General features: G+C 29.8%; 2 protein-coding genes across 4 annotated transcripts; one reads left to right on the forward strand and one right to left on the reverse strand.

Annotated features, from left to right (window-relative positions):
- The first annotated feature begins 3194 nt into the window (after window positions 1–3194).
- Window positions 3195–13608, forward strand: LOC132949648 (protein krasavietz). Its single transcript, XM_061020637.1, has 8 exons — window positions 3195–3354; window positions 7305–7376; window positions 7479–7655; window positions 7711–8015; window positions 8117–8482; window positions 8609–8828; window positions 8899–9018; window positions 13096–13608. Exons 2-8 carry the CDS (start codon window positions 7316–7318, stop codon window positions 13122–13124), a joined length of 1278 nt encoding a protein of 425 aa, XP_060876620.1. The 5' UTR covers window positions 3195–3354; window positions 7305–7315; the 3' UTR covers window positions 13125–13608.
- Window positions 13379–25721, reverse strand: LOC132949646 (E3 ubiquitin-protein ligase arkadia). 3 transcript variants are annotated; one of them, XM_061020634.1, is made up of 13 exons: window positions 25347–25721; window positions 23554–23601; window positions 23207–23439; window positions 21387–21606; window positions 21007–21293; window positions 20321–20496; window positions 19590–20122; window positions 19110–19302; window positions 16541–16626; window positions 16358–16472; window positions 16077–16286; window positions 15911–15996; window positions 13379–15845 (listed from the first exon to the last, which is right to left on the reverse strand). In XM_061020634.1, the coding sequence occupies exons 3-13, from the start codon at window positions 23415–23417 to the stop codon at window positions 15680–15682; spliced, it is 2283 nt and encodes a 760-aa protein (XP_060876617.1). In that variant the 5' UTR covers window positions 23418–23439; window positions 23554–23601; window positions 25347–25721; the 3' UTR covers window positions 13379–15679. The 3 variants fall into 3 exon arrangements, with proteins under 3 accessions (XP_060876617.1, XP_060876616.1, XP_060876615.1); XM_061020633.1 differs by having other exon boundaries at window positions 24903–25721; XM_061020632.1 differs by having other exon boundaries at window positions 23207–23601; window positions 24903–25721.
- Between the last annotated feature and the right edge of the window lie 108 nt (window positions 25722–25829).

Here is a 25829-nt window from a genome sequence, read left to right on the forward strand (position 1 = left end):
TATAAGATAAATAGATACATAATAGTTATTATGTAATTTATATAATATAAATAAGCAATATTTCTATAACATTTCCCACTTATGTCAGCTCGATTTTATATCCTTATATTTTTTTTTAAGTTTTTTGGATTCGTTGAATGACGATGTACCTACCTACAGTTTTAATTTAATCTTCGAAATCAGAATATTTTCTGAGTATTTCGACATACGTACAAATTGGATTTTGGACTAATAGTTTATGAATTATAACTTATAAGTAATTAAAAGAATGAGAGAATGATGAATGGAGTGGAAAGCTATTAAATTGTTGGTCCACTACTCCGCTCATCTAAATTTTAAATATTCATAATAGTCATAACTCATAAATTCGTCCTAAATATGATTTTTATTTTTTACGCATCAAATCAAAAAAATATTCTGCTTTCGAAGATTAAATATACACTATTATTATACACGAGAGCCGAAAGTTCATGAGTCCTGTGATCGTCCTGCGCTCCTAGTAGGTAGTAGCACCCAACTAAATACATGGAATGCGTATTATGTATAATTCTCATATAATATGTAAAATGAGACAATACGGGAGCCGCTATATGCATTCCGATTTTTTTTTTGAACATTAATATTATGATAATGATAACAATTTTTATAGATAACGTAACATTTTACCATGTTTTCCCTTGACTCGGAATGCATGTGACGACTTCCTATGAGGTTCATATTCTGAACAATGCACGCGTTCCATGTATTTAGTTCAGTGGTAGGTATAAGTACATGTACATTATATTATTACAATACACTGTATTGTAATGAATATAGAGTGATTGTTTAATCGTGAACCTAAGTCCTAATTTAATCACTCATTATTTCAAAAAGTATTAATGTTTTGAAAATATTTGTTTACATGGTTTCAAGTCGTTAAACAACAACGTGTTTTTTAAACAATTTTATTTTTAATATTTTATATCCTTATAATTTTTTTATTTTTTTGTATCCTTTGAATGGGAACATAGAGTTTTCATTTGATGTTTGAAAGAAGAATATTTTTCCGAGTATTTCGATACATAAAAATCAAATTTAGAACTACTCTCGTTTATGAGTTCAGAGTTATGAGTATTTAAAGTTTTGATGAACGGAGTAGAGGACCAACATTTTAACCGCTTACCTACCACTCCACTATACTACACTTTAATTACTTATAAGTAGAGCTCGGAAGTTGATGACCTTAAAAACATTAAAAATAAGCTAAACAAATTACATGAATTTGTTTTAAATTAATAAAAATACATTTTTCTAAGCTTACAAATTACTCAAAGTTATTGCATTGTACTGTTAGAGCATATATTTTGATGTTATCAAAAGTAAATTAACGACGATTATTGGTGAATAAATATTTATATTTGAAAAAACTTCTCTCCATGTCCACTGAGGTGATTGGGGCAAATCTGAAATTGGCTAAATTTGCAGCACTGAAGTCATTCGGAAAATATTCACTTTAAGCTTCTTCACCGTTTAGAATTTTCGTAATTATTAACATCGTTTGAAATCCAGTATTTTTGTCAAGTTCAGCCTTCAATTTGTTTTTAATTTAATTTTCAATTCTATTAGCTGCTGCTGATTCAATTTTTACAACAATATCTTGTACAATATGTATCCAATCATAAAGACGCTGAGTCCTGAAGTTTCCAACTTGGTAATAGAATCGGCCAGAGTTTCAAATTTATAGCGTTAATAATGTAAATAAAATAACGTTTTACATTATCATCGCTCATAAGATCCTGTGATTTTTCAATTGACGTAGAATCATCTTTGTTTAGACCCATAATAATAGTTTTCAAAATTTCAAAAGGCTTACAAAAATAAGTAGCAGCTTTTAGCCATTCGCCCTATCTTGTCAATACCGGTTATGGTGGTTAAGGAATATTAGCTGCCATTCCCTTAAAATATTGAACACGTGATGGCAGCATTCTTGATTTCAATTGATCTACTTTTGGGAAGTGTTTTAGAATCTCCCCTGCAACCCTATGTAATCCATGGGCCAAACAACTTACGTGTTCCATTTTGGAATACATGATTTTTATACTTCTGCCAGCTTTTATCATATAGGGAGCGACATCACTTAAGAAAAACAAAATATTGTCATGCTTTATTCCTTGGGACCATAAAATATGTAGAGATTTACCTAATAATTTGGCAATAAAGTTTAGATGAGTGAATTATAGTAGTAAGTGGTTAGAATGTCGGTTCACGACTTCATCAATACTTTAAATGATGTTTAAATTGTTTTGAGACAATATTCAGACAAATCTGAAATCAATGTCATGCCCTCAAAACTATGAATTTCTATCGTTTTTGTAACGTTGATTTACTCTAAGATTATTTAAAAACAAAAAAAAAAATGATTCTGCGTAAATGCGTTTTGTCTATGTTGCGCTTGGGCCAGAGAAAGAAAACAAATGGTGCGCTGACATCCTCTTCATACGAGAAAAATATTTAGAGGATTTTGTCACGTAGTTCAATGATTTGATTTTGATAAATACTATAGTCATCGAGTCATATGACATTATGCTACGTAAAATTACATATAACAGTTAAAACTTAAAAGGTTAACAGAAAGGTCAATATTATTGAAAAAATACAGTGTCCCCCCCCCTGGATTTTCGAATATGGACGCCCTTGGAGCCGCGGGCACAATACGCAGTCGATATTCCCATCGGACGACCATGAATCATAATCAAACAAACGAGTAAATGACCGTCGACGACGACGAGTGACGACAACGAGCCAACGAGGCCACGGCGGCACGATAGTTTCGGCGCCCGGCGTGCTACGACGATACAATAAATACCGTGAGCACCACCCGTGTAGTTACCGTGCTCGTTTCGAACACGGCCAGGCAGGCTCGGCAACCGCCACCTGTCCGTACATAGAGCGTGGATACACTGAGCGTGGACATTTTTTTTTGGAAAATTTTCGGACGTTCATCCGGAAAGGTCGCTGCTCATCCTACAGGATTGGTGGAGAACGGCAATTTTCCTGCGAAACAGGATTTTCGGGCCACGGGTTCGACGGTTTTCGGGCCCTGGTCACCGCTTTCCGCGCCGCCCGAACACGGTTCACCCATAGACATGAGCATTGCGGCTTTTCCACCCCCCTCCCGCCTGTACCAGGACCACCGACATGTGTAGCCAACCAACGACGACCAGGAACGAACGGAAAACAGTACGACGCACACAATTTTACGCACGATCATTATTCATTACTGGTCCGGTCGTTGTTCCGTTGTCCGTTCCGCGTCCGTTTTCGATCGTTTTACGCCGTTTTAACTACATCCGTGCGTCGACAACAGGTTACTCTGTAAGTAAACACAGCTTTGTAAACATTATAACGTTTCGGTCATGGCGGCCGGCCGATGCGGCATTGTCGTCGGTCCGTCGCGCTGACTTGACAAACGAACGGCCATTTCGACGTTGCGGCGGCCCCCCCACGACGCGGCGGTTGTCACGTTGTCGTCGGTCGTGTATGATCTCGACTCGTTTTCGCGGTTGCACGGCACAGGCGGCTGCCCGTCGTGTGCACGTCTGTATTTTTTAATTTTTTTTGCTCGTTCGCTCGTGTTTTGGGTATTGGGTGAGTACGCACGCACACTTTTGTGTGTGCGCGTGCGTGCGTGCGTGATGGACCATTGGGAAATGGCCACGAAAATCCGTCGTTTCTTGCCATCGAGTCGGGTCGTATACGGCCTTGACATCGTTTTAATTTCTTTGAACTTTTTCCTCCGTTCCGCATACGCCGGAAATCGGAATGGTGCCTGGGGCGGTCAAGCCGCGGTGACGAACAAGCCGGTCACATGGTTACCCCTCGACCACCTCAGCAAAGTACGCATTCTAACTTGTCCTCGCTGGTCATGAGTAGCCCACCCACTCTGTCATTCGCGCTCACTTACTCAGCTTGTAGAATTTGAGAGATTCGCCGCCCTTTCTTGCATCTTGAGCGCCAACAGCTCTACACGATTACATCACCATCAATTCGGTCTCTGGAAGTTTACGTGCTTGCCCACTAACATGGGTTATCGTTGTTCACTCTGATGTGCTGCTGTGGAATGTGCCTATGATCACTTAATAGCTATTCATGTTCCCTTATTTCATTCCCTAAACGTAGTCTAGGTGCTTATTTTATTCTTGATATCCTACCTGTTGACTGTCTTGACTTCTTCGTCCGCTGCTGTACCACATCTTTTCAATATTTGACCTTACCAATACCATTACAATGAGTTTAATTTTTAATCATTGTTATGTTTGAATTATCAACATACGTTTTTTTATTATTTAGTTAAAAATTAGGTCAGTTTTCGGTTCATTTCCTAAGAGTACCTAACTGATTTAAAATGTAAATATTTTTAATTTTTACCCAAGTAATAACCTCTACTTACGCAATATTTTTAGTTTAAAAATGTTAGCTAATGGCATTATATTTTTATAATATTACATGCTACTATAATAAACATGATTTTGCTGAAAGTATTATAGATTAATCCCTGATGTAGGTTAGGTATGTATGGTGATGTCTGGCTTGTATAGATAATTGTTTAAGTGTACACTGTCTATTAATTAAAAACAAATAAATTACACGAAGCTTATTGTAATTTCACTATCTACTTTAAAGTAAAATATTAACATTTTTGACAATTCATTTACGTAGAGGCTTTATTTATCTTCTACATTTGTATAAAATATGATTTATCTCTGCGTAAAACACTCATTATCTCAAAAAGTATTAATGTTTTTGAAAATATTTTTTTCATAATTTCAAGTTAAAAAAACAATGTTTTTTATTAAAAAATCTTATTTTTATCCTTATATTTTTGTTTAAGTTTTTTACTTTTTTGAATGTCAACATAAAGTTTTCATTTCATTTTCCAAATCAGAATATTTTTCTAATTATTTTGATACATAAAAATCTAATTTAGGGCGAGTACTTCAGGAGTTTTAAGTATTTAAAGTTTAGATGGGCGGAGTGGTATGGGGTTACCCCGCAAAATGTTTGTCCACTACTCCGCTTGTCTAAACTTTAATACTATTAATGTCCTAAATTCGATTTTTATGTATCAAAATACTTAGAAAAATATTCTACTTTGGAAAATGAAATTACAACTTAATGTAGTCATTCAAAAAAATATAAGGACAAAAATATTTAAAAATATGATTTTTTAGTAAAAACTGTTTTTTTAACAACTTGAAACTATGTAAAAAAATATTTTTGAAATCATGAGTGTTTTACGCTTAATGAGTCACCCTGTATTATTCTTAAAATAAACCTCATAATACTTAGAAAACAAATCTAACATTGTTTCTTATTTTCTAATCAGAGAAAAGAATTTCAAAAGGTTTTTAATTATATTTCTATTTTACTTACTAATTAAAGAATACTTTTTTGTAGCCACTAAGTAGTGCACTGACAGTTTCATTATTTGATATTCTTGTTTATGAACAGTAATAAAATATGTACAAGTTTTTGTTATTTCTTTTAGTAGGTACATACTAGAGATGAGCACGGGCCGTTTTTTTTCCGGCCCAATCCGGCCCAAAGCTTAAACATATAAATTGTTGTCGTCCAGGCCCGGTCCGTTTGTAATTTTTTTCCAAAGTCCAACCCAACCAGGCCCGTTTGTAATTTTTTCAAAGTCCAACCCGACCATGCCTGTTTGTAAATAAAAAAACTTTATTTCCTTTCAGTATTGACATATTAGACAAAAACATTTCATAAAGACAATAAATTTATTACAAAGGAAAAGATATTTATTTTTATTAAAATTTAAATATATTTTTAAACCTGCCAATTAATTAATAATAAAATATAATTAAAATTCAGAAATCAACTTTTAGTAATATGTAATAATAATTGTTATTATACTTATTAATACCTAACCTAACCTAGATCACATAGTACAAGTTACGAATTAAATTAATTAGTTTTATTTTTGACCAACCTGGCCCAATGAATAATATTACGATCCCGCCTATAACCAACCCGTAATATTTAAATTATGGCCCGGCCCGTGCTAATCTCTAGTAGGTACATACTGACCAAGAAGAAAATTCTTAAGCTTTGATTGATCTTCGAAAAATCTTTATCTGCTTAAAACATTGTTGTATTTCATTGTTTGTAGGTACTTATATTTATGCTTAATCTAACTAAATTTATAATCTTAATACTTAATGAGTTTTTTATCTACTTATTAAATAAGATATTATGGGCTATATAGCAGGGAAGTTATAGATGTGCTCTTACTTAACAATAAAACATTTTCTGATAAGTACCTACTTAGTATAAATTAAATTGTAATTGGGTACCTACCTACCAATTCTAAATTATTTTCATTTAAATCTAAAATTATTGGCAAGTTAAGTTATTTTGTTTGTTATGTTGGCTATTAAAAAATAAGGTAGGTACAAAGAGTTAAACCTTTCATTTGACCTATTAAACACGTTGGCTGCGTATCATATTTGCCCATGCACTGTAAAAAATTAGGTTTTTAAAATATCATATGTAAATATGAAATAATACATGTTGATGAAAGAGCACAGATTATTATTACACTAAAAAGTATCGCAAAATACTATATGGTATTCAATATAAATAAGCAAATTAGATATCTAATAGTAATAAAAAAACTACACTAGGTAATAGGCCGATTGTTTATTTGATAATTATTTGTTTATTGTTAACTATGATAATAAATTTAACAACTTGCATTACGTAATACTTTAGTGGAATTTCTTTACAGGATTATGAACAAAAAAATTATTATCAAGTTTTTTATATTTTTATTAAAATGTGAACAATCAGAATTTAATCTTAATTTTTTTTTTTGAAAAAATGATTACTAATAATTAATTATCTAATGAGCATACATAGTGTAAAAAATTATCTAATTTTTATAACAGTCAACACATTATTCTAATGTCCTTGTAAAATATATAAAACATTTTATAGAGTGTCATTATACTAATTTTTAATGCCTTGGTAAATAAACAAAAAAAAAATTCACAAAAATATTTTTAACATCAAATCAAACACTTTTAAATGTATGTATATGTATTAACTAATAAATAATACTCTTTTAAAAGTTATGACTTAATGAGTTATTTTTATTTGCATTTTTAATTTTGTACTACAATCATTTCAAGTAAAATTTCTTGAAAAAAAAAAAACATTAGTATACTATTGGTTACAAGATTTTTAAATTAGTTATATAATAATATGTTCTAAGCAATTTGTTTCATTGTAACAAAAATATTTTTCAGCGAGTTATTGTATGAGTCAAAAAACAGAAAAACCGGTACTGTCAGGTCAACGCATCAAGACCAGAAAAAGAGGTAAATATTTTTATCTAGAGTAATTTTTAATTTTAACTCCAATAATAATTTTATTAGATTGGCCATTAGATTTGATTTTATTTTATTTTATCTATTTTATAGATGAAAAAGAAAAGTACGATCCTTTTGGCTTCCGGGACTTCATCCTTGGAGGCCTCAATAATGCCGGCACTGACCTAGAAGCAATTTGGAAGTTCCTTGATCAAGCTGGTTCTAAAGTTGATTATCGCCGTTACGGCGAAGTCCTCTTTGATATACTGATTGCTGGAGGTCTTTTAGGTAAGCATTTTCTTTTTCAAGTTTTCTTTGGCCATTATAACTTTGTTTTTTTTAGTACCGGGAGGATCCATATCACAAGATGGATCAATATCTCAGGATGGGGACAAACTGTGGAAGACAAACGCATGTGTTTTTGAGGCGCCCGAGGACATGGTATCTATGCGAAACTATGAACAGGTGTTCATCAAACTCATGCGCCGATATAAATATTTGGAGAAAATGTTTGAGGAGGAGATGAAAAAAATTTTGCTGTTCATTAAAGGTTTTAGTGACATTGAACGTATTAAACTGGCACGTATGACTACATTGTGGATTTCTAATGGTTCAATTCCACCTACTGTTCTTCAAGTACTTACTAATGTAAGTTATATTTAATAGATTGATATACCTAATATACATGGATTATTATTATTTTATTTTACTGTTGAAAAACATATTAATTAATGAATTAATTTTTTCAGGAGCATTTGATTAAAGATGGGTTGGCATTAGAGTTTCTCATTGAACTCTTTGTGACGTATAAACAGGAGGTAGGTAATGCCCATCTACTGACTGTATTGAAGAAAGGAGGACTTGAAGGTCGGTTAATGGATTTCTTGCCTCCAAACAAGCGTACTGAAGAAAATCTCCGTGCACAGTTTGAAGAAAAGGGATTAAGTGATGTGGTTAAGTTACATTTAGCTCAGGCCAGTCAGGAAGCTAAACGTAACTTGGAAATTCAGTTAAACGATGACTTTAATGACAACAAAAATATGAAAGAGATCATTTCAAATATCAAAGAATTGTCTTCTAAGCATGACATTCCCGAACATGAAATTATTGTTTTGGTAACTATTAACTACTCATATGCATAATAGTATTTAAGTAAAGTTCATATTTTAATCAAAATAATTAAAATATATAGGTATATGGCTGAATTATGTTTTACTAAGAATGTAATTATTTGTTTACAGGTATGGACAGTTGTAATGACACAAGTAGAGTGGAACAAAAAAGAAGAACTTCTAGCAGATCAGGCACTTAAACATTTGAAGCAATATTCACCATTGTTTTCAGCTTTCTCAACTACTGCTCGTTCTGAATTGGCACTCATGCTCAAGGTTCAAGAATATTGCTATGAAAATATGAATTTTATGAGAGTCTTCCAAAAAATTATTTTACTCTTCTATAAAAGTGAGTATTTTTTCTGGAATTTATTGCTAACTACAAATACATTTCTTCAAATAATAATAATTCTTTACAGCCGATGTGTTGACTGAAGAAGTAATTTTGAAATGGTACAAGGAGGGACACTCTAAGGGTAAAACAACATTTTTGGAACAAATGAAAAAATTCATTGAATGGCTACAGAATGCAGAAGAAGGTAAATATGATATTTATTTTGCCTCGCTATTGGCGATACCTATTTATTAGATTTTAACTAAATGATAACAAAGACACATTGTATTGTAATCCACAGTTGACCCGCTTGGCTTTTACAAAACTATAAACTTAAAAATACTTCTAATATCTCATCTTGTAGAAAAACAAATAAATAAATTATCTCAATAACTTGGTGATGCCTATGTTTCAATGATCGAATGCTTAACGGAAGGATATATTATATCATAAAAAATGATCAGTTGCCTTCCATGTTCATGCATTCCGTATGAGTTCCACCCTCTTCATACAATTACAATCTCAATATATTAACATCATACAATCGCTAATATTCATAAAATGTAGTAATAACTCTTGAACCGCCATTTTAGATGAACTATTAAGGCCCGGAATTACATGAACTTAAATCATGAAATACACAAATTAATAATTGTATGTATATATAATTATCATTAACCTTTTAACTGCCAAGTTTATTTTTTCTTAAATATACACATGCTAAGTTTTAATCATTTTATTATTACCACGACTTAAGATATATCTTAATCGTGATAATTACACAGTTTCACCACAGAATAACCGAAAGGCTCATTTTTCTAGAATTACATAGGTTCTCATGGGTGATAAGTTTGCAATACTCGTTGGGATATCAGTGTAGCCAGTATAGCGATAATAACCAATTGTACAACCAGAAACTAAATATTCTATGGTACCGCATAACAACTTATTGTACACGTGTTATCTCTTTATCTTAAATGATAACATCAAAAATGTGTAGACTCAGTTTCAGCAGGAAAAGAGAATTTTTAATTATTTTAGAATCCTGGCCACACTGAGATATCCCAAACATTTTTCACTGATTTTCAAGTTCTCGTTAAGTGAGCCTTCTGGTTTCACCACTTTGTTAATCACTAGAAATAATAAGTGATTATAAATTATGTGTATCTTTTATTTCACATAAGATTGTTATTTTTTTGGTATATTTACTTGTGTATTTTATGGTCATGGACAAAGGAACATAATAGTATGTCCATAGTGAAATGGTTAAATATTATATTCAGTTGCAAAATAAATTATTCATGTTTATTAAATTGAATAACGCTTATAAATGTATATAACTAATTAGCAGAAAAAAGTTATGAAATAAAATCAATTTTAATTTAATAGTATATTTATGATGAATTACAGTTAAATACTAAAGAGACTTGGATACCTTTTTCAAATAAAAATAGTTTTTTCGATTGGTTTTATGTTATTATCCTACAGAAAAGTCTATATTAGGTTTTAATAAATTCAAAAATATTTGAAATATGAACATATATTTAGTTTGGTATCATTCTAGGTTAGGTTAGATACTAGTATGAATATTTTAAGAGTATGCTATACAGACATTTGATGACTCCGTTTTACAAGTGTGTAACAAAGAAAATGTTACGCCCAGCAGATCACGTTTAGCTCCGTTGAAAAATTAAAGTGAATTGTTGACCTCTTATAAAATTTAAATTAATATTTACGGAATCCCAGGCTTTTTATTATATTTTAATTTTAAAGCAAGTTATGTGTTTTTTAAATTATTCGTACATTCTTAAAATATCTACTCATAACTCTTTTAAATTAAAATATAACAAAAAGCTATAAAATGACCTAAATAATAATCTTACCTTTAAATTTGATAAGAGAACAATTTTTAAACTAACGGAGCTAAGTGTAAAATTTGCGCTTGAAACACGGAGACTAAACATGTCTATATAACATCCTTTTAATACTAATGTTTTTTCATTAATGCATTAAATTTTTGATGAAAAGTTTTTTTAAAATATGCAAAAACAAATATTGCACTCCAATTCAATAGGCCATTAGGGTAAAGTATAAATTTGTGTCTTATCCTAGCTACTTTTTATACTAATAAATAAAAATGAATATAATTTTGAGCCCAAGCTATTGTGGATTTATCAATAGTAGTTTTTACTTATTAACCTCCGTCTTGGTGATGCCTATGTTCAATATTGCAATGGATCAAATGCTTAACGGAGGGATATTAATTAATAGATGAACTTTTGCCTTCGGTGCTCACACATCTTCGTCTGAGTTCCACCCTCTATTGTTCATACAATCTCAATTAACATATTAAAATTATTAAGACAAGTGACAATCACTATTTTGGTAGAATGATTCATTTATTGCTTACTATAAATTCATCAATAAATAATAGTGATGGGCAATAGTATTGAGAATTTGATATATCATATATCGGAAATTATTGTAACAAGTTAATCATGTAATTCAATATTTATATTTGTTTGTATTAATTATTAATTTTTAAAAGAACTAAGTAGGTAATTTTTAAAATATTTTCGATACAATATTGAGGTCATACAAAAAATTACATTGTTGCACATCACTAATAAATAGTAGTTTGTACTTATAACCCTCCGTCTTGGTGATGCCTATGTTCAATATTGCAATGGATCAAATGCTTAACGGAGGGATATTAATTAATAGATGAACTGTTGCCTTCGGTGCTCACACATTTTCGTCTGAGTTCCACCCTCTATTGTTCATACAATATTCAATTGACATATTAAAATTATTAAGACAAGTGACAATCACTATTTTGGTAGAATTATTTATTTATTAGTTACTGGTAAATTCATCAATAAAATATAGTAGTTTTTACTTATTAACCTCCGTCTTGGTGATGCCTATGTTCAATATTGCAATGGATCAAATGCTTAACGGAGGGATATTAATAAATAAATGAACTGTTGCCTTCGGTGCTCACACATTTTCGTCTGAGTTCCACCCTCTATTGTTCATACAATCTTCAATTGACATATTAAAATTATTAAGACAAGTGACAATCACTATTTATTTTGGTAGAATTATTTATTTATTAGTTACTGGTAAATTCATCAATAAAATATAGTAGTTTTTACTTATTAACCTCCGTCTTGGTGATGCCTATGTTCAATATTGCAATGGATCAAATGCTTAACGGAGGGATATTAATAAATAAATGAACTGTTGCCTTCGGTGCTCACACATTTTCGTCTGAGTTCCACCCTCTATTGTTCATACAATCTTCAATTGACATATTAAAATTATTAAGACAAGTGACAATCACTATTTATTTTGGTAGAATTATTTATTTATTAGTTACTGGTAAATTCATCAATAAAATATAGTAGTTTTTACTTATTAACCTCCGTCTTGGTGATGCCTATGTTCAATATTGCAATGGATCAAATGCTTAACGGAGGGATATTAATTAATAGATGAACTGTTGCCTTCGGTGCTCACACATCTTCGTCTGAGTTCCACCCTCTATTGTTCATACAATCTCAATAACATAATAAAAAATTAGATAAGTGACAATTACTATTTCGGTTAAATTATTTATTGGATACTGTAATTTATCAATAAAATATAGTAGTTTGTACTTATTAACCTCCGTCTTGGTGATGCCTATGTTCATTATTGCAATGGATCAAATGCTTAACAAAGGAATATTTAAAAAAAAAAATGAACAGTTGCCTTCGGTGCTCATACATTTTTGTCAGTTCCACCCTCTTATGTTTGTATAGTTGTATTACTTCACTTATAAAATGTATTAATAATATATTTTACTGTTATGTAGGAATTTTTTGTTTTAACTATTGAATTGCATGTGATAACACAGTCGATATTATCAAAATTTGGGTTAATTACTTTCAAACGAAACATTAAGACCTTTGATATTCTGTTTTTAAAAAAATTATACATTTGTCTTTAAAGTCAAGTCGGTAACTCTCGGCCTTTGTAGTCATTTATAATTTGTATAAAAATCACTAATTCAGATAGCGGACTGGAATTGAATTAAAACGCTGTTTGTGTGTAAATAAATTATTAATTAATAAACCTAACAGTTCTGAATTTAAATATACTAAATTATATATGATTATACATTGATCAAAATAAAATAATTATTGTAGTCCATGAACAATTTTTATATTTTTTTGGCCCTCGACATCACAAAGATTGCTGACCCCTGATTTAAGTCAATGATTTTTTTCTGTTTCAGAATCTGAGTCTGGTGAAGATGAAGATTAATTTAAGAACCAAAACAACCTGAAAAAAAAATAATTAATAAGAATCATGAACACACGAGATGTCAGCCAACGACCAAAATCTTAAATTACCAAGGATTCTACTACAAAACTTGTCTCATTACTTTTTTTAATAAATAAAAAACACCAAGGTATATGATTATATTAAATTTTTTATAGGTGAAAAACAAAGATTTGTTATAATAATTATTATTATTTTTTTTTTTTTTGAGCATAATATAGTAATGAACAAACAAATAAAAATAGTTTTAATTATTATTAATTTAGTCATTCAAAGATATATTATAATAATTGTCGTACCTACACAAGGTGGTCACATAGCAACAAAAAATGTATCCAGTTAACATCTCTATATATATTTATGTAATAATTGCAATGGTGTATGGCTGTTATAAGTGTTGTTTTTTTTTTAATAAACAAAAATTATTTTTTAATAATAATTTTTTTTGCCTTTCACATATTCATTACACGCGATGTATAATTATGTATCAACATGCTGTATAAATGTGCGTATGTCCCAATTTGGTTTTGATCATTAAAAAAAAACTGTCACACACGAGTAGGCAACTTTAAATCTAATTGATTTTCCATTTTTTCTTAAATAAATATATAACAATATAGTTATACAAAATAAATGCATACAAATATCTATTAAAAAAAAAATAATATGTATAATAATAATAAAGCAACATCATTTACATGGAAACTGGAAGAGGTAATAATTATCATAGTAAAGTAATAATAATGTTACATAATAATAAGAAATAAAACATACAAATTTCGTTAAAAAGTTTTCAATTATTATCACAATACACTTGGCAAAAAAAAAAAAAAAACAATATTAGTAAATTCTGGGGAGTGGAGAAGGTTTGTTGACAATTATTGTGTGATTTTGCGCTGCAAGTTTTTTTTTATATTTTTTAAAAATATATAATCCAAATGTGCTTAAAAACTAAAGAGATCAATTAAAAAAAGATAAGAAACAGCAGTAGTATAGTCAACGACAATTATTTTACTCTGAATAGAAAATAGTAATTTTTTCTTAATGCGAAATGTCTAAAAAGTTAACTGTAATTTGTTACGCAACAGTTATTCTCTAAACATAGCGTTATAAATTAAAATATAATTAAAGAGCACGTATGGTAGTAGAATATTTCGATAATTTTATTGGTAATTTAATTGAAAAAAATTCACTATGCATATTAGTATATTATGCATGTTACAAATATTTTCTGATAAAAACCTATGGAATAAGAGATTATTCACGATGATCCGTTAAAATGACAAAATATATATGTATATACTATATTATATATATCCAAAGATTATTTTATATAAAGCGACCGATACTAAATAGTTAAACTTGATATTCAATATTTATTTATTTTTAAATAATTTGTATTGCAGGTACTTAGGGTATAGGTAAATTCGATAAGTTGTGACACAAATAATTAAAAATACAAAATAATAATTAAATAATAGTAAAAATAATAACTAAAACTAAAATATATTATATTATAATAATTATTAATATATATCCCTACGAACAACATAATAGCTACTCACGACCACAACATATTTATTCTGATAACAATAGGTTTATCAAGTAAAAACAATGAATTAAACAAAAAACTCGGATATGTTTTTGCACATTATTTCCGTACTCGATACGTGCAGTTGCTTCAGAAAATAAAGGGACCCATGGTCAAAAACTAAAATTTAAATGTTTATTATTGATTTAATAAATATAAATATATATATATTTATATATATATAATATAATGATACCTAAGACTACATGATTCAGTAATAATAATGAGCGATTAAGTTAAATATAGTTTAAAGTTTAACACTGTCAACAACAAGTCACAAAAGTAAAATGATTTCTTGATTCAGATGTTATAAAAAATAAATGGTAATTAATATTGTCAAAGTTGGAAAGAAAAGCACTCTTAGATAACATTAAGAGATTAAATTTAAAAAAATAATATCAAATCAAAAAAAGAAATCTAATAACTATAAATTTTCTCATATTAAAATCAACAAAAAATGTTAGGTATTTGTTGTATATAAATGTTTAAAAAATAAAAGTATTATTTTGTGGGTAATCTATAATACAAATGTATAAGACACATTTTTTTAAAATATTCAATATTAAAAAAAAAAATACCCATTACTCTATTAAAGGCAGGGTAAGGACAACTAATTGCACAACGGATAAAACACAAAAGTTAAAAGTTCTACTACAACGAAAACATGCAAAATTGCTAAAAAAAAAGTTATCACATATGAATGGAAAAGCTCGCGCACACTAGTGTGACTGATTTTTTTTCTTTCAAATTTTATCACACGCAAGACCCTATAGTGTATAGTGAGGGTAACAAATTTTATAAATGGTTACAATAAAGTTAAATATTTAGCAGTGGAATACTATTACAGCAAAACATGATGCATCTCCTCCCTCTCACTCTTACACATAATTCAACGGGAAGAGGTTGAACACGAATTAGCTGGCGGTAAAACCACCAGTTCTCCGTGTCATGTTGGAACAATGAATGGAGTTTCAGATGGCAAAGGTGAACCAGAAGCAGCATCCTTAGTTTCTTTGGTCTCAATGTCCACACGACATATAGGACAACGTTTGTTAGACGATAACCATTGGTCAATACAATCAACATGAAATAAGTGCATGCATGGTAAACGCCTAGAAAATAACATTAAATATTTGTATTATTATTACTAATAATTGTTTTTTTTTTAAATTCATACCTAACATCCTCGGTATCCTCAAAATCTGAAAGACAAATGGTACACTTTTCTGTGTTATCTTCCATTTCATCCGATGATCTCTTAATCTATCATATTATTAACACATAATTCATAAATATTTATTAATATCATATTGTACAATGATTATAATAATCGAAATACTTACACGTTTGTATTTATGAGGAAAAGTATTCTTTTCTATTGTGTCTTTCGAAGCCCCACGATTCATCATGTGAATGCGACGTTGTTCCATTAATCGTAAGTAATCTTCTAGCCGATATGATAAATGACGTGTTAACATAGGTAATGATCCTAATTGAGGAATCTGAGGTATTTCAGCACCTGGCTGTGATGGAATTGTTGAGCCCGGAGTTGTCTGTATTAAAAATATTTGTATTTATATAATTAAATATGGTATAGTTGAAAAATAAAATCATTCCAAATTACATTAACAATAGTTCCCGATGGCGCTCCAATACTAATGCGTACATGATGCATTCGACCAGGTGGTCCAGGAGGATGATAATTATAATAATGATGAATATGAGGATGACCACCATCACTAAAAAAAATATATATATATACATTATATTATCATGTATTTAAATGTAACCATAGTTAAATAAATACCTCGTAGACCCACTTTGAACCACAATTTCTGTTTGTAATGAAGATGTAGGTACTTGTTCTATTCCATCAGTAGGAGGAGATAAAGTCTATAAATGTATACAAAATATTATTATAAAGCAGCAACTAAAGAAGATAAATGATTCATTATTAATTTTAATATGTTACATAAAATATTATTAAGTGTTAAACAGGGTAGTCAATTTAAAAAAAAACAATTTATTTTTTTTTTAGTTAGGAACATTATACTATTTAAAACTAACTAATTTTAACTAATGGTGATTCTCATTTCAATACCAAAAAGCTATAACTTTCAAAATTCAAATATAGACTGATAAAAAATTATTATGTACAAATTTGATTTCTTAACTATATCATGTAATTATAATATTTTTGGTTTTGTTATACAATAAGATCTTTCTAGTCTAGCCTATCTACACAGTGGCATGTCCAGTGGGGGAAGGGAGGTTAGGAGTTATATCCCTTCCTCATTGTCTTTATAGTTTATTCTTGTCAACCTACAGAAAACAACTTATTAATTATTACTTATTAGAGCTGTTATAGTCATTACTTTTGATTAGGCTCGGAACTTCACATATTTGCATATTTCTTAGGAAGCTGTATTCAAAATCTGATTCGATACAAATTTATTTCATTATTTTATAGTACATACAATTGAAGTACTAAAATGTATGTTGCACATTTAAATATTTTAAGCATATTATGTTTATGATTTAATATAATTCAGTTATCAGTAATTATCTATAAAGGAATGTTTAATTCTATATATAGAGTATTAATTGTAAATATGTTATGATCGGCAAGATCTTATTTAATATTTTTCCAATAAAAAAATTTATTTTTACTATGAGCTCATGGTTTCTATAGTTTTGGAGAAAGTACAAATATATACAATTTGGTATTATTAAAAATATTTTATCTAAAATAAAAAAAATATTTAAAAAACTCACCATTGTGTATACAAATTTACAAAAAAAATGCACCAGATATACATTACCTCCAGAACTAATTAAAACCAGTTGGTGTACCTGGATAGTGGATTGGTTGTGATTGGTGATCAGTGTACTTTATTATTGTAAATACTATGAATTTGCAAATTTATACTGAAAATATATTGGACTCCAATGATGCTTTAATTATTTAAGTTTCAAAATACTTTTTTCCAAGTTTATTCCCATATCAAAATATATTTTATAAAATAAAATAAGTGTATGTTATTGCATACATATGTAAATATTTTATTATTTTTATTGCACATGAAGTTCTGAGCCCTGGATATTACCCACTATAAACATTTAATATACAGACTACAGATCAGTGAGCTCGTATACACTTATCGTATGGGTAACTAATGAATATGGCATATTGGGATGGGGATTTGGGAATCAAATATCAATTAAATTATGGATAATCATATCTTTTCAGTTTTCAGTTGCATCAAACTGTGATCCAACCACTAAAATACTGAATAAAAACAATACAATTGTAATCCAAAATTTCAAACAACAATATTTAGTGATATTTACCTACACAAATGTTAATTTAATTATTTGTATATTTAATGGAGAAATGAGTGCAAAAGCTAAGTGCGGTTGAATTTTAGTTTGGATGGGTAATTTATTTTTCAAGTATTATATTTCTTCTGTTTATTTCAATAAATGTTATTAATGTTCTCCTCAGTTTAATGGTGTTATTTTAATTGAACAACTTGGTATTATGTATTTAAATTCATTCTAATTACAGAATACACGATATATGCTTATATACACATTTATAAGCTACAAACAATATTGTTGGGGGCTTGACCCATAAAGCCCCTTATTTGTATCTTTGGTATTACCCAAACACAATTCATTAAAATCTATCATTATCTTTAAACTCCCCTCCACCACATTGAAAATTCCTGGGCGGACCACTGTACCGACATCTACTGATATAAGCATATCATATTATTTTGACTATTTTGAACATGATATAAATTAATGGTGATAGCCGCGTTCAAATAAAATTGCGGTATTATATTGATTTTTTTAACGAACTAACTTTTCACTGTAAAATTAAATTAGATGGATAAATATAAGAGGAGGGGACGGAGTGGCTGAACGAACTGAGGCGTTGGTTGCGAATCTCGGCACTTCTCTCCGGGCAGACATCTGTCTGGAGAGAGGCCGCTATCCTCCGACCGGGCATGGCAGAAACCAACGGGTGCCCAAACAAAATTTTGCCAAACAAACACACACACGTGTTAAAAACCTACAGTTCCTACCACTACCACTACAACATTACATTACCCTACAAACAAGCTATTGGCTTAGTTGCCGGGTTTAAAAAAGATCAATATTAAAAAATATATATAAGAGGGAAATATTTGCTTTATAACTATCTGAAAGTTCAAATAAGATACATTTTTAAATTAATTTTGAGTTTGTGAAAACTTAAATTTGATATCATCCTAAATTTTAATTTATTTAGGAATGTAATATACAAATATTACATATTATAATATATAATATCATATACGTATAAATAGGATGCAGTAACTTTTACTTACAATGACAGCAGTAGGACCAATTCTACGTGAAGTAATTACTTCTGGCCGGCTGAACACATTTGGTTGCTGAGGTGGAGGCAACACCGTATGGATTGCTTGAATAGATGGATGGACCGGTGTTGGTTGGGGTGGTTGTTGATATCCCTGCATGCATGAAACTGGTGGTATACTTCTCAATGATCGTACGGAACCGCTAAAAAGTGAAAAATGTAATTAACTTTATCTACATATTTAAGTCAACACAAAAATACTAAGCCAATTTTTAAATAAGATCATTTAGTTACCTCACACAAATTATGATCGGTTAATTTTTAAATAAACGTTATTTTATTGTAATACATAATTAAGTTGTTTTTATACAAATAATCTTAATAAGACAAATGTTGAAATAAATTTAGTAACTACAGATAATAAAATGTTAGAAGCTAAAACTAATTGCAAGTATACATTTTATATTAAACAGTAATTCAATTTGCTCACCCATTCATCATATCCATTCTTCTTCTTTGCATTTCTTGTATTCTATGTTGGTTATACCATAATCTTTGATGATATAAAGGTACATTTGAAGGTACACATGGAGTCATAGGATGTGTAGCCATCATGCCATGATGATGGTGGTGTGCTGGATGTATGTGATTACCCATTCCACCCATTCCAAATACAACCCTAGATGTATTATGACACTGACTACACGGGGGCGGCCAACCTGGAGTACCAGGAGGTGGGTGAGCTGTATGTACACAAGGAGCTTGAGGAGGTTGATCCATGAAAATCACATCATTTCGATACAGAGGGGACGGATTAGGAGGAAATTGTTGAGTGTATCCAGGCATAGAACGCATAGCAGAATGACCAACATACTGCCGTTGTGGTTGAATAATTGGGTAACGACTAAACATTGTATGGCCCATAGATATGTCAGCTTGTGGTGTTCTTCCTGAATGATTCATTAAAGGATCATTGACTTCTTCAGACTCTTGAGTTAAATCTACTACAGGTGGACCAGTTGGCTGTTGAAATATTAATACTTTTAGATACTCATAATAATATTTAATAAGTATAATTTTCTGAATAGATAAATGATAAATAATCCATATTAACTTAAAAACTTACAATTAAAATAGATAAATCTTTTTTTTTTTAAGTACACTATAAAATTTAACTATCTATAAATTAGAATGATATAAATTGAGATAGTAATAACTTACTAGTTGATTTATATTTCGGTTTTGAAAATTATTGACTGTGACTAATTCTATCCCACTGTCTTCATCATCATCAGCATCCATTACATTTGTCCATTCTGCTCTACGGGGATCATTATTAAATCGGCCTGGTTGCGGGGCTCCAATATTGTTCATACCGTAGACTGTATATTCTTCAGCTATAACAAAGAAAATGTAATTAGATAGAAAATCAAAACACATTTACTATGCGGCTGACATTTGTCCAAGCCAAGTATGTGCAATGAACAATAATTGCTCATTTTTTAAAAAAAAAGCTTCCTCTCAAATACATTTTTTAAATAGAACTAACGTTATTATTATTATGTTCTAATATTTCTGTTAATATGCAAAGTTATAAATACTACCCAACTCAAGATTACTAATATTACATGTATAATAATACATAATGGAGAATTCTTCAAGACCGAAAATACAATTTTGATACAATAACTGAATTATAATAATAAATAAATTATACTGATATTTCTAAAAATTCCCAAAAAAAAACATAATCAAACATTTCATTAAAATAATAGTAGTATCAATTTTACTATTGAGGTTTTAATAAACATTATAAACTATTTATCACAATGTAAGCTATAAGCTAATTGACAATAAAATTAAGAAACTAACAATAATGCTGTTACAATTAATAATTCATATTTTACTTGATGAAGTTTGAGGGTTAATCATTCTGTTTTGATTTGAAGAACTTGCTATAGAATGATCACTTGAAGCTGTAGTAGTGTGAACCTGAGAATTTGGTCGCTGGGTGTATTTATAATTTCCTCCATGATTACTCATGGATGTATATGCAGATGAAGACATTTGATCTTGACCATAGCGTGGTCTATACATTCGGTTAGACATTTGATGTCGGGGATAAGTCAATGGACGATTTGTATCAGGTTTGCCAGTTTTCATTCTCAGGTTATTATCGCCAGAAAGCAACGATCTAACAAAATAGATATAGTTAAGTTTTATATATATAAAAAAATTAAAAACTTGAGATTAAACAAACATATTTATTTATTTTATTTTTAAGTACCTCTTTCTTCCCATTTCAGATGACGTGGGAGTAGACGGAACTGGATGGTTAACAGTTCGACTGGATGATTCATCAGTCCGTGGTACTGACCAAGGCGTTTCTATAAGAGTATTTCCATACCGCCATATATCAGAGTTTAACGGAGAAAATTCTTGTGGCGTATCTTCAGTCTCTAAATCGCTCCCATCCGCAAATAATGGATCATAATCCATTTCATTTCCTAATAACAATTTTAATAAATGTTAACAACTTTCTAACGATTTTATTATTTTAAAATAATAATTGAGAAATTTAATCAAAGAAAATCTGTCAATCATGCATTATAGTCGGTGCCAGTGCTAGGTATTACAAGGCTCTGGGCAGAGTCCAACACAACAATTAATATTATTTTATACTATTATAAGTAATATTTAATAAGTAAAAATATTATATAGAACACATATTTTATATTTTGAATAAATACAGTATAGAACACTAGGATATTTTTTGTCTGCTTGATTAGCCCTGACTATAGCAATAACTCTCATAACATTTTTCATTTTGAAGCCAAATTGTTTAAATAACAATATTTATTAAAGAAGTGACAATTTATTAACGGAAAAAACTTAATTAAATGTTTCAAAGAACTATAAATAGGATTAAATTTTATATTTAATACCAATAATTGTAACACACTTTTAAACATATCTAAGGAATTGTATAAGTCATAGTTTAGGATTTTATTAACAAAGGAAATATATTTGAAATTTGGTTAAATATAAATTTAATTGAAATAGCTATAGGTATTTGTTTTAATTGAATATGGTATAATATAATGTGTTGTCACCATACTTCAAACGTGTCGAATAAATTAATTAAAACAGTTAACAAGAAATAATTAAATGAAACCAAAACAATTTAATTAACACTATCGTCTGTGAAAATGTTGACAATCATGCTATACGTATCCGTAAGCCTAGACATTTCTATTATTAGAAATTAAATGTAACTATATTTATTAACGGGTATTACTTTATATTGAATGAAGAAATAACTACTTTTCAAGAAACAAAAATAACATATATTATCTCTGTATTGACTGAATCTAAGATATTTTTTTCCAAATTTTTTACGAGTATTTATAATCAATGATAATAGTAATAATAGAATAAACCTTTAACTGCAAGAAAATATATGAATTATGTATGATTATTAATTTAATATATAGCACAAATAACCTTAATTACATAAAAATAAACACGGGAAGAAAAAGTGACACAAAATGGTCACAAAGGATATATCTTCCTTTAACCGTATTGACTTAAGAGGACGTTGGTCGTTCCCACATGTGTTTACTCCATCTTACTAAAGCATAATATATCAAAATGTAAGTACAGCAGTTAAAATTGTGTGTTGTTAGCTTGAATATTAGAGTGAATTGAACTTATTATCAAACTTAAATGTAAGAATGTTATCTGTGTTCTCCGATTGTTTTTTATGATATTTTAATTTTTTAGTGAGTTATGAGTACCTATGTATAAAATATTAATATTTGAAAATGCTCAAAATTCCCTTAAAAATTAAAATATTGTAAAAACCAATGAGAGAACAAAGATAATATTTTTATTTGTAATTTGATAACAGGTTAACTGACTTTAATATTTAATATTAAGCTAACAATACAAATATTGAACTACTGGACATACATTTTGGTATAGTAAGACGGAGACAACATATGTGGGTACGATGTCCTCATAATGATGTTTTTATAGATAGCTTAATAAAATAATAAAACAAAATATTTTGATAATAGAAATCATGTAGAACAAAATTTGACTTACCTAATTGCATATTTGACTCTGTATCTGCTGGTGGGCTTGGCACAGGTCCAGTGGCCGTGAATGCAGTGCTTAATATATCAGCAAAACTATGGGTTTCTTGGCCATTAGAAACATCATCAGGAACATCACTATCTGCTGGTAGTTTTGTGTTTGGCCAATTATTGCCGTGATCAGTGGTTGCAGTGCTTGTTTCACTCAACTGATCCGCCATTGATAAAAATTAATTGAGCAGACTGGATAAGGATAACTTAATTGATTAAATGGAAATTAAAAACAAACAGGTCTTCTAGGATTGAAAATTAAGTCTCAAAGTCAATATTAAATAAAAGAATTTCAGAAATTATCACCAGATGTTAAAAACTCGGTCAGGAAACCCATCATCAATTCATTTCACCCTAAAAACAGAACAATAATTAGAAATATAAGTAATTTAAAATGATAAAAATCAGTGCTTCAAAGGGTTATGAATTATTTTATTTTGTATAATGTATAGTCAGAGCATAAAATTAATATTGACGACTATATTTTTATATAAAAACAATTAAATAGTAACTCTTTGACAAAATTTTTAAGTTTTATCTATACCTAGCTCTAAACCTTTGTTATCCTATAAGTACATATTTTTAGGTATAATAAAGATTATGTTATATATACAAAAGACATTAATTAAAGAACCTTTAGTACCTACCTAACAAAAAATATTGTGATAAGTAAATGGTTTTAAATACATAATCTCATGAACAAACTTCATACCACCTGTTGATAGTTGATTATTTACTTTAAAAAAAATCAATAATACGACATTCTTAGTGCTAATAAGATAATATGTGATAATTATAATTGATCAAATTGATACATTTTAGATACAAATATCAAATGAGTTACACTACCTATTACCATAATACAATTATTTATAATAATATATCAATTAAGTAATGTATTAACCGTGACTTTGGTACATTTTAATTTAAAGTATTATCATATTGCAGCCTATTGCAGTACCTATATTTCTATAATATAATTAATAGCAAAAATAAATACATTTTAAATTCATTCTGTAAAATCTTATAAATAATGTATTTATTTTACCAGTACCTATTTAGTTTAATGTAATAATGGCATAACTTATTTGTACAATTCATAATTATTTAATAGGATATTTTATGCCCATAAAATACATAAATATTTTGAAAGTAATATGCCTAGGCTTTAGCATGATTATTTTTTTGGAAAAACAGTCATACCATTGTTTAATAAATAACAAACTGCATACACAATACAATATATTTTAGAAGTTGAACAGATAAATAGGTACTATTAATTTCAAACATGATCAAAATAGAAAGTAGGTATAAAGATAAAATAAAAATTATCTCAGTGTTAATCTTGGTAAGCTACTACTCAAATTTCAGACACATAATAATCTACATAATGACACAAGTGAAACAATGTATACACTGTGTTCTGTGGTTATACACTTGAATGCAAAAATTCCATTTGATAAGAATATTTTATACATGTATGATGTAGGTAGGTAGAATATTCAATATACCAACATTGTTCTACAAGTAGAACTGAATTATAAATACTTAAAAAAATAAAACTCGTAGTCTAGTCGGTAAAAAGAGAGAAGGTACCAACAATAGATAGGCATTTAGACTTACCTATATTTATAAATTATAATACATTAACATACCTTGACATTATGTTGTCGTAGTTAATCAGTTAATGTGGGACACAAGACAAGAGTGTATGAGGAACAAATTAAGGAGACTTTCGATGAACAACAACAAGTGATGGTCGTTGCGAAGGTAAGGGGTGACAGAAAATAAGAAAGCGTCGCTCAAGAAATTCGAACGGAGCAACAAACAACAACAATGGACATGACGGCAGAAATGCAGAATCGCGAGTGTCGCGTCAGCCAGAACGACGATGGACCGCGATATTTGTTATTGTTGTTACGCATCCGTCCGACGGGGAACGGCGATTTATGATTTTAATCTCGGTCCTGTTGGTTACGAAATCTCAGGCGAGACGCGTACTGCAACTCGAACACAACAGCGACGCGCGTGTTTGTTCCGTTTTTTCGATTCACTTTCGTCCAACCGACACAACAACGTTTAGGTAACATCTATTTTACCTTTTCGATACGTCCGCGTCCATCCTGTGGAATACGGCAGCCCGATCGCTTCCGTGTGTGCACTGTGTATTGTTGGTGTTGAAAAACAAAAGAAAGATAATGACAGAGAGAGTGAGATAGAGCGAGAGAGAAAGAGAGAGAGAGAGCGGTGCAGATAGGAGTATAGGACCGACCGAATTCAAGAAGAGATAATTTTAAACTTATTGGTACGGCTCATTTTTTTTTTTTATCTGTTTTTTTGTCAAAAAAAAAACAAAATAACATTTCACGCACGGAAAAAAACAACACCAGCCAGAAGCACGACTGATGATGTGGGAGTCCGACCGCGGTGGCAATCGGATGTATTGGGGCACCGATGTACCGAACGCGAACGTAGTACGGTCGGTGTAATACGCGTACTTATATGCGTATGGCGTATCGTGGAAACGCCATTTTGCGTAGTACCATATGGACGTGCGAACCCAGTGCCGCCAACAATGACTG

The sequence above is a fragment of the Metopolophium dirhodum genome, chromosome 7 (assembly GCF_019925205.1).
Source record: "Metopolophium dirhodum isolate CAU chromosome 7, ASM1992520v1, whole genome shotgun sequence".
Lineage (NCBI taxonomy): Eukaryota > Metazoa > Arthropoda > Insecta > Hemiptera > Aphididae > Metopolophium > Metopolophium dirhodum.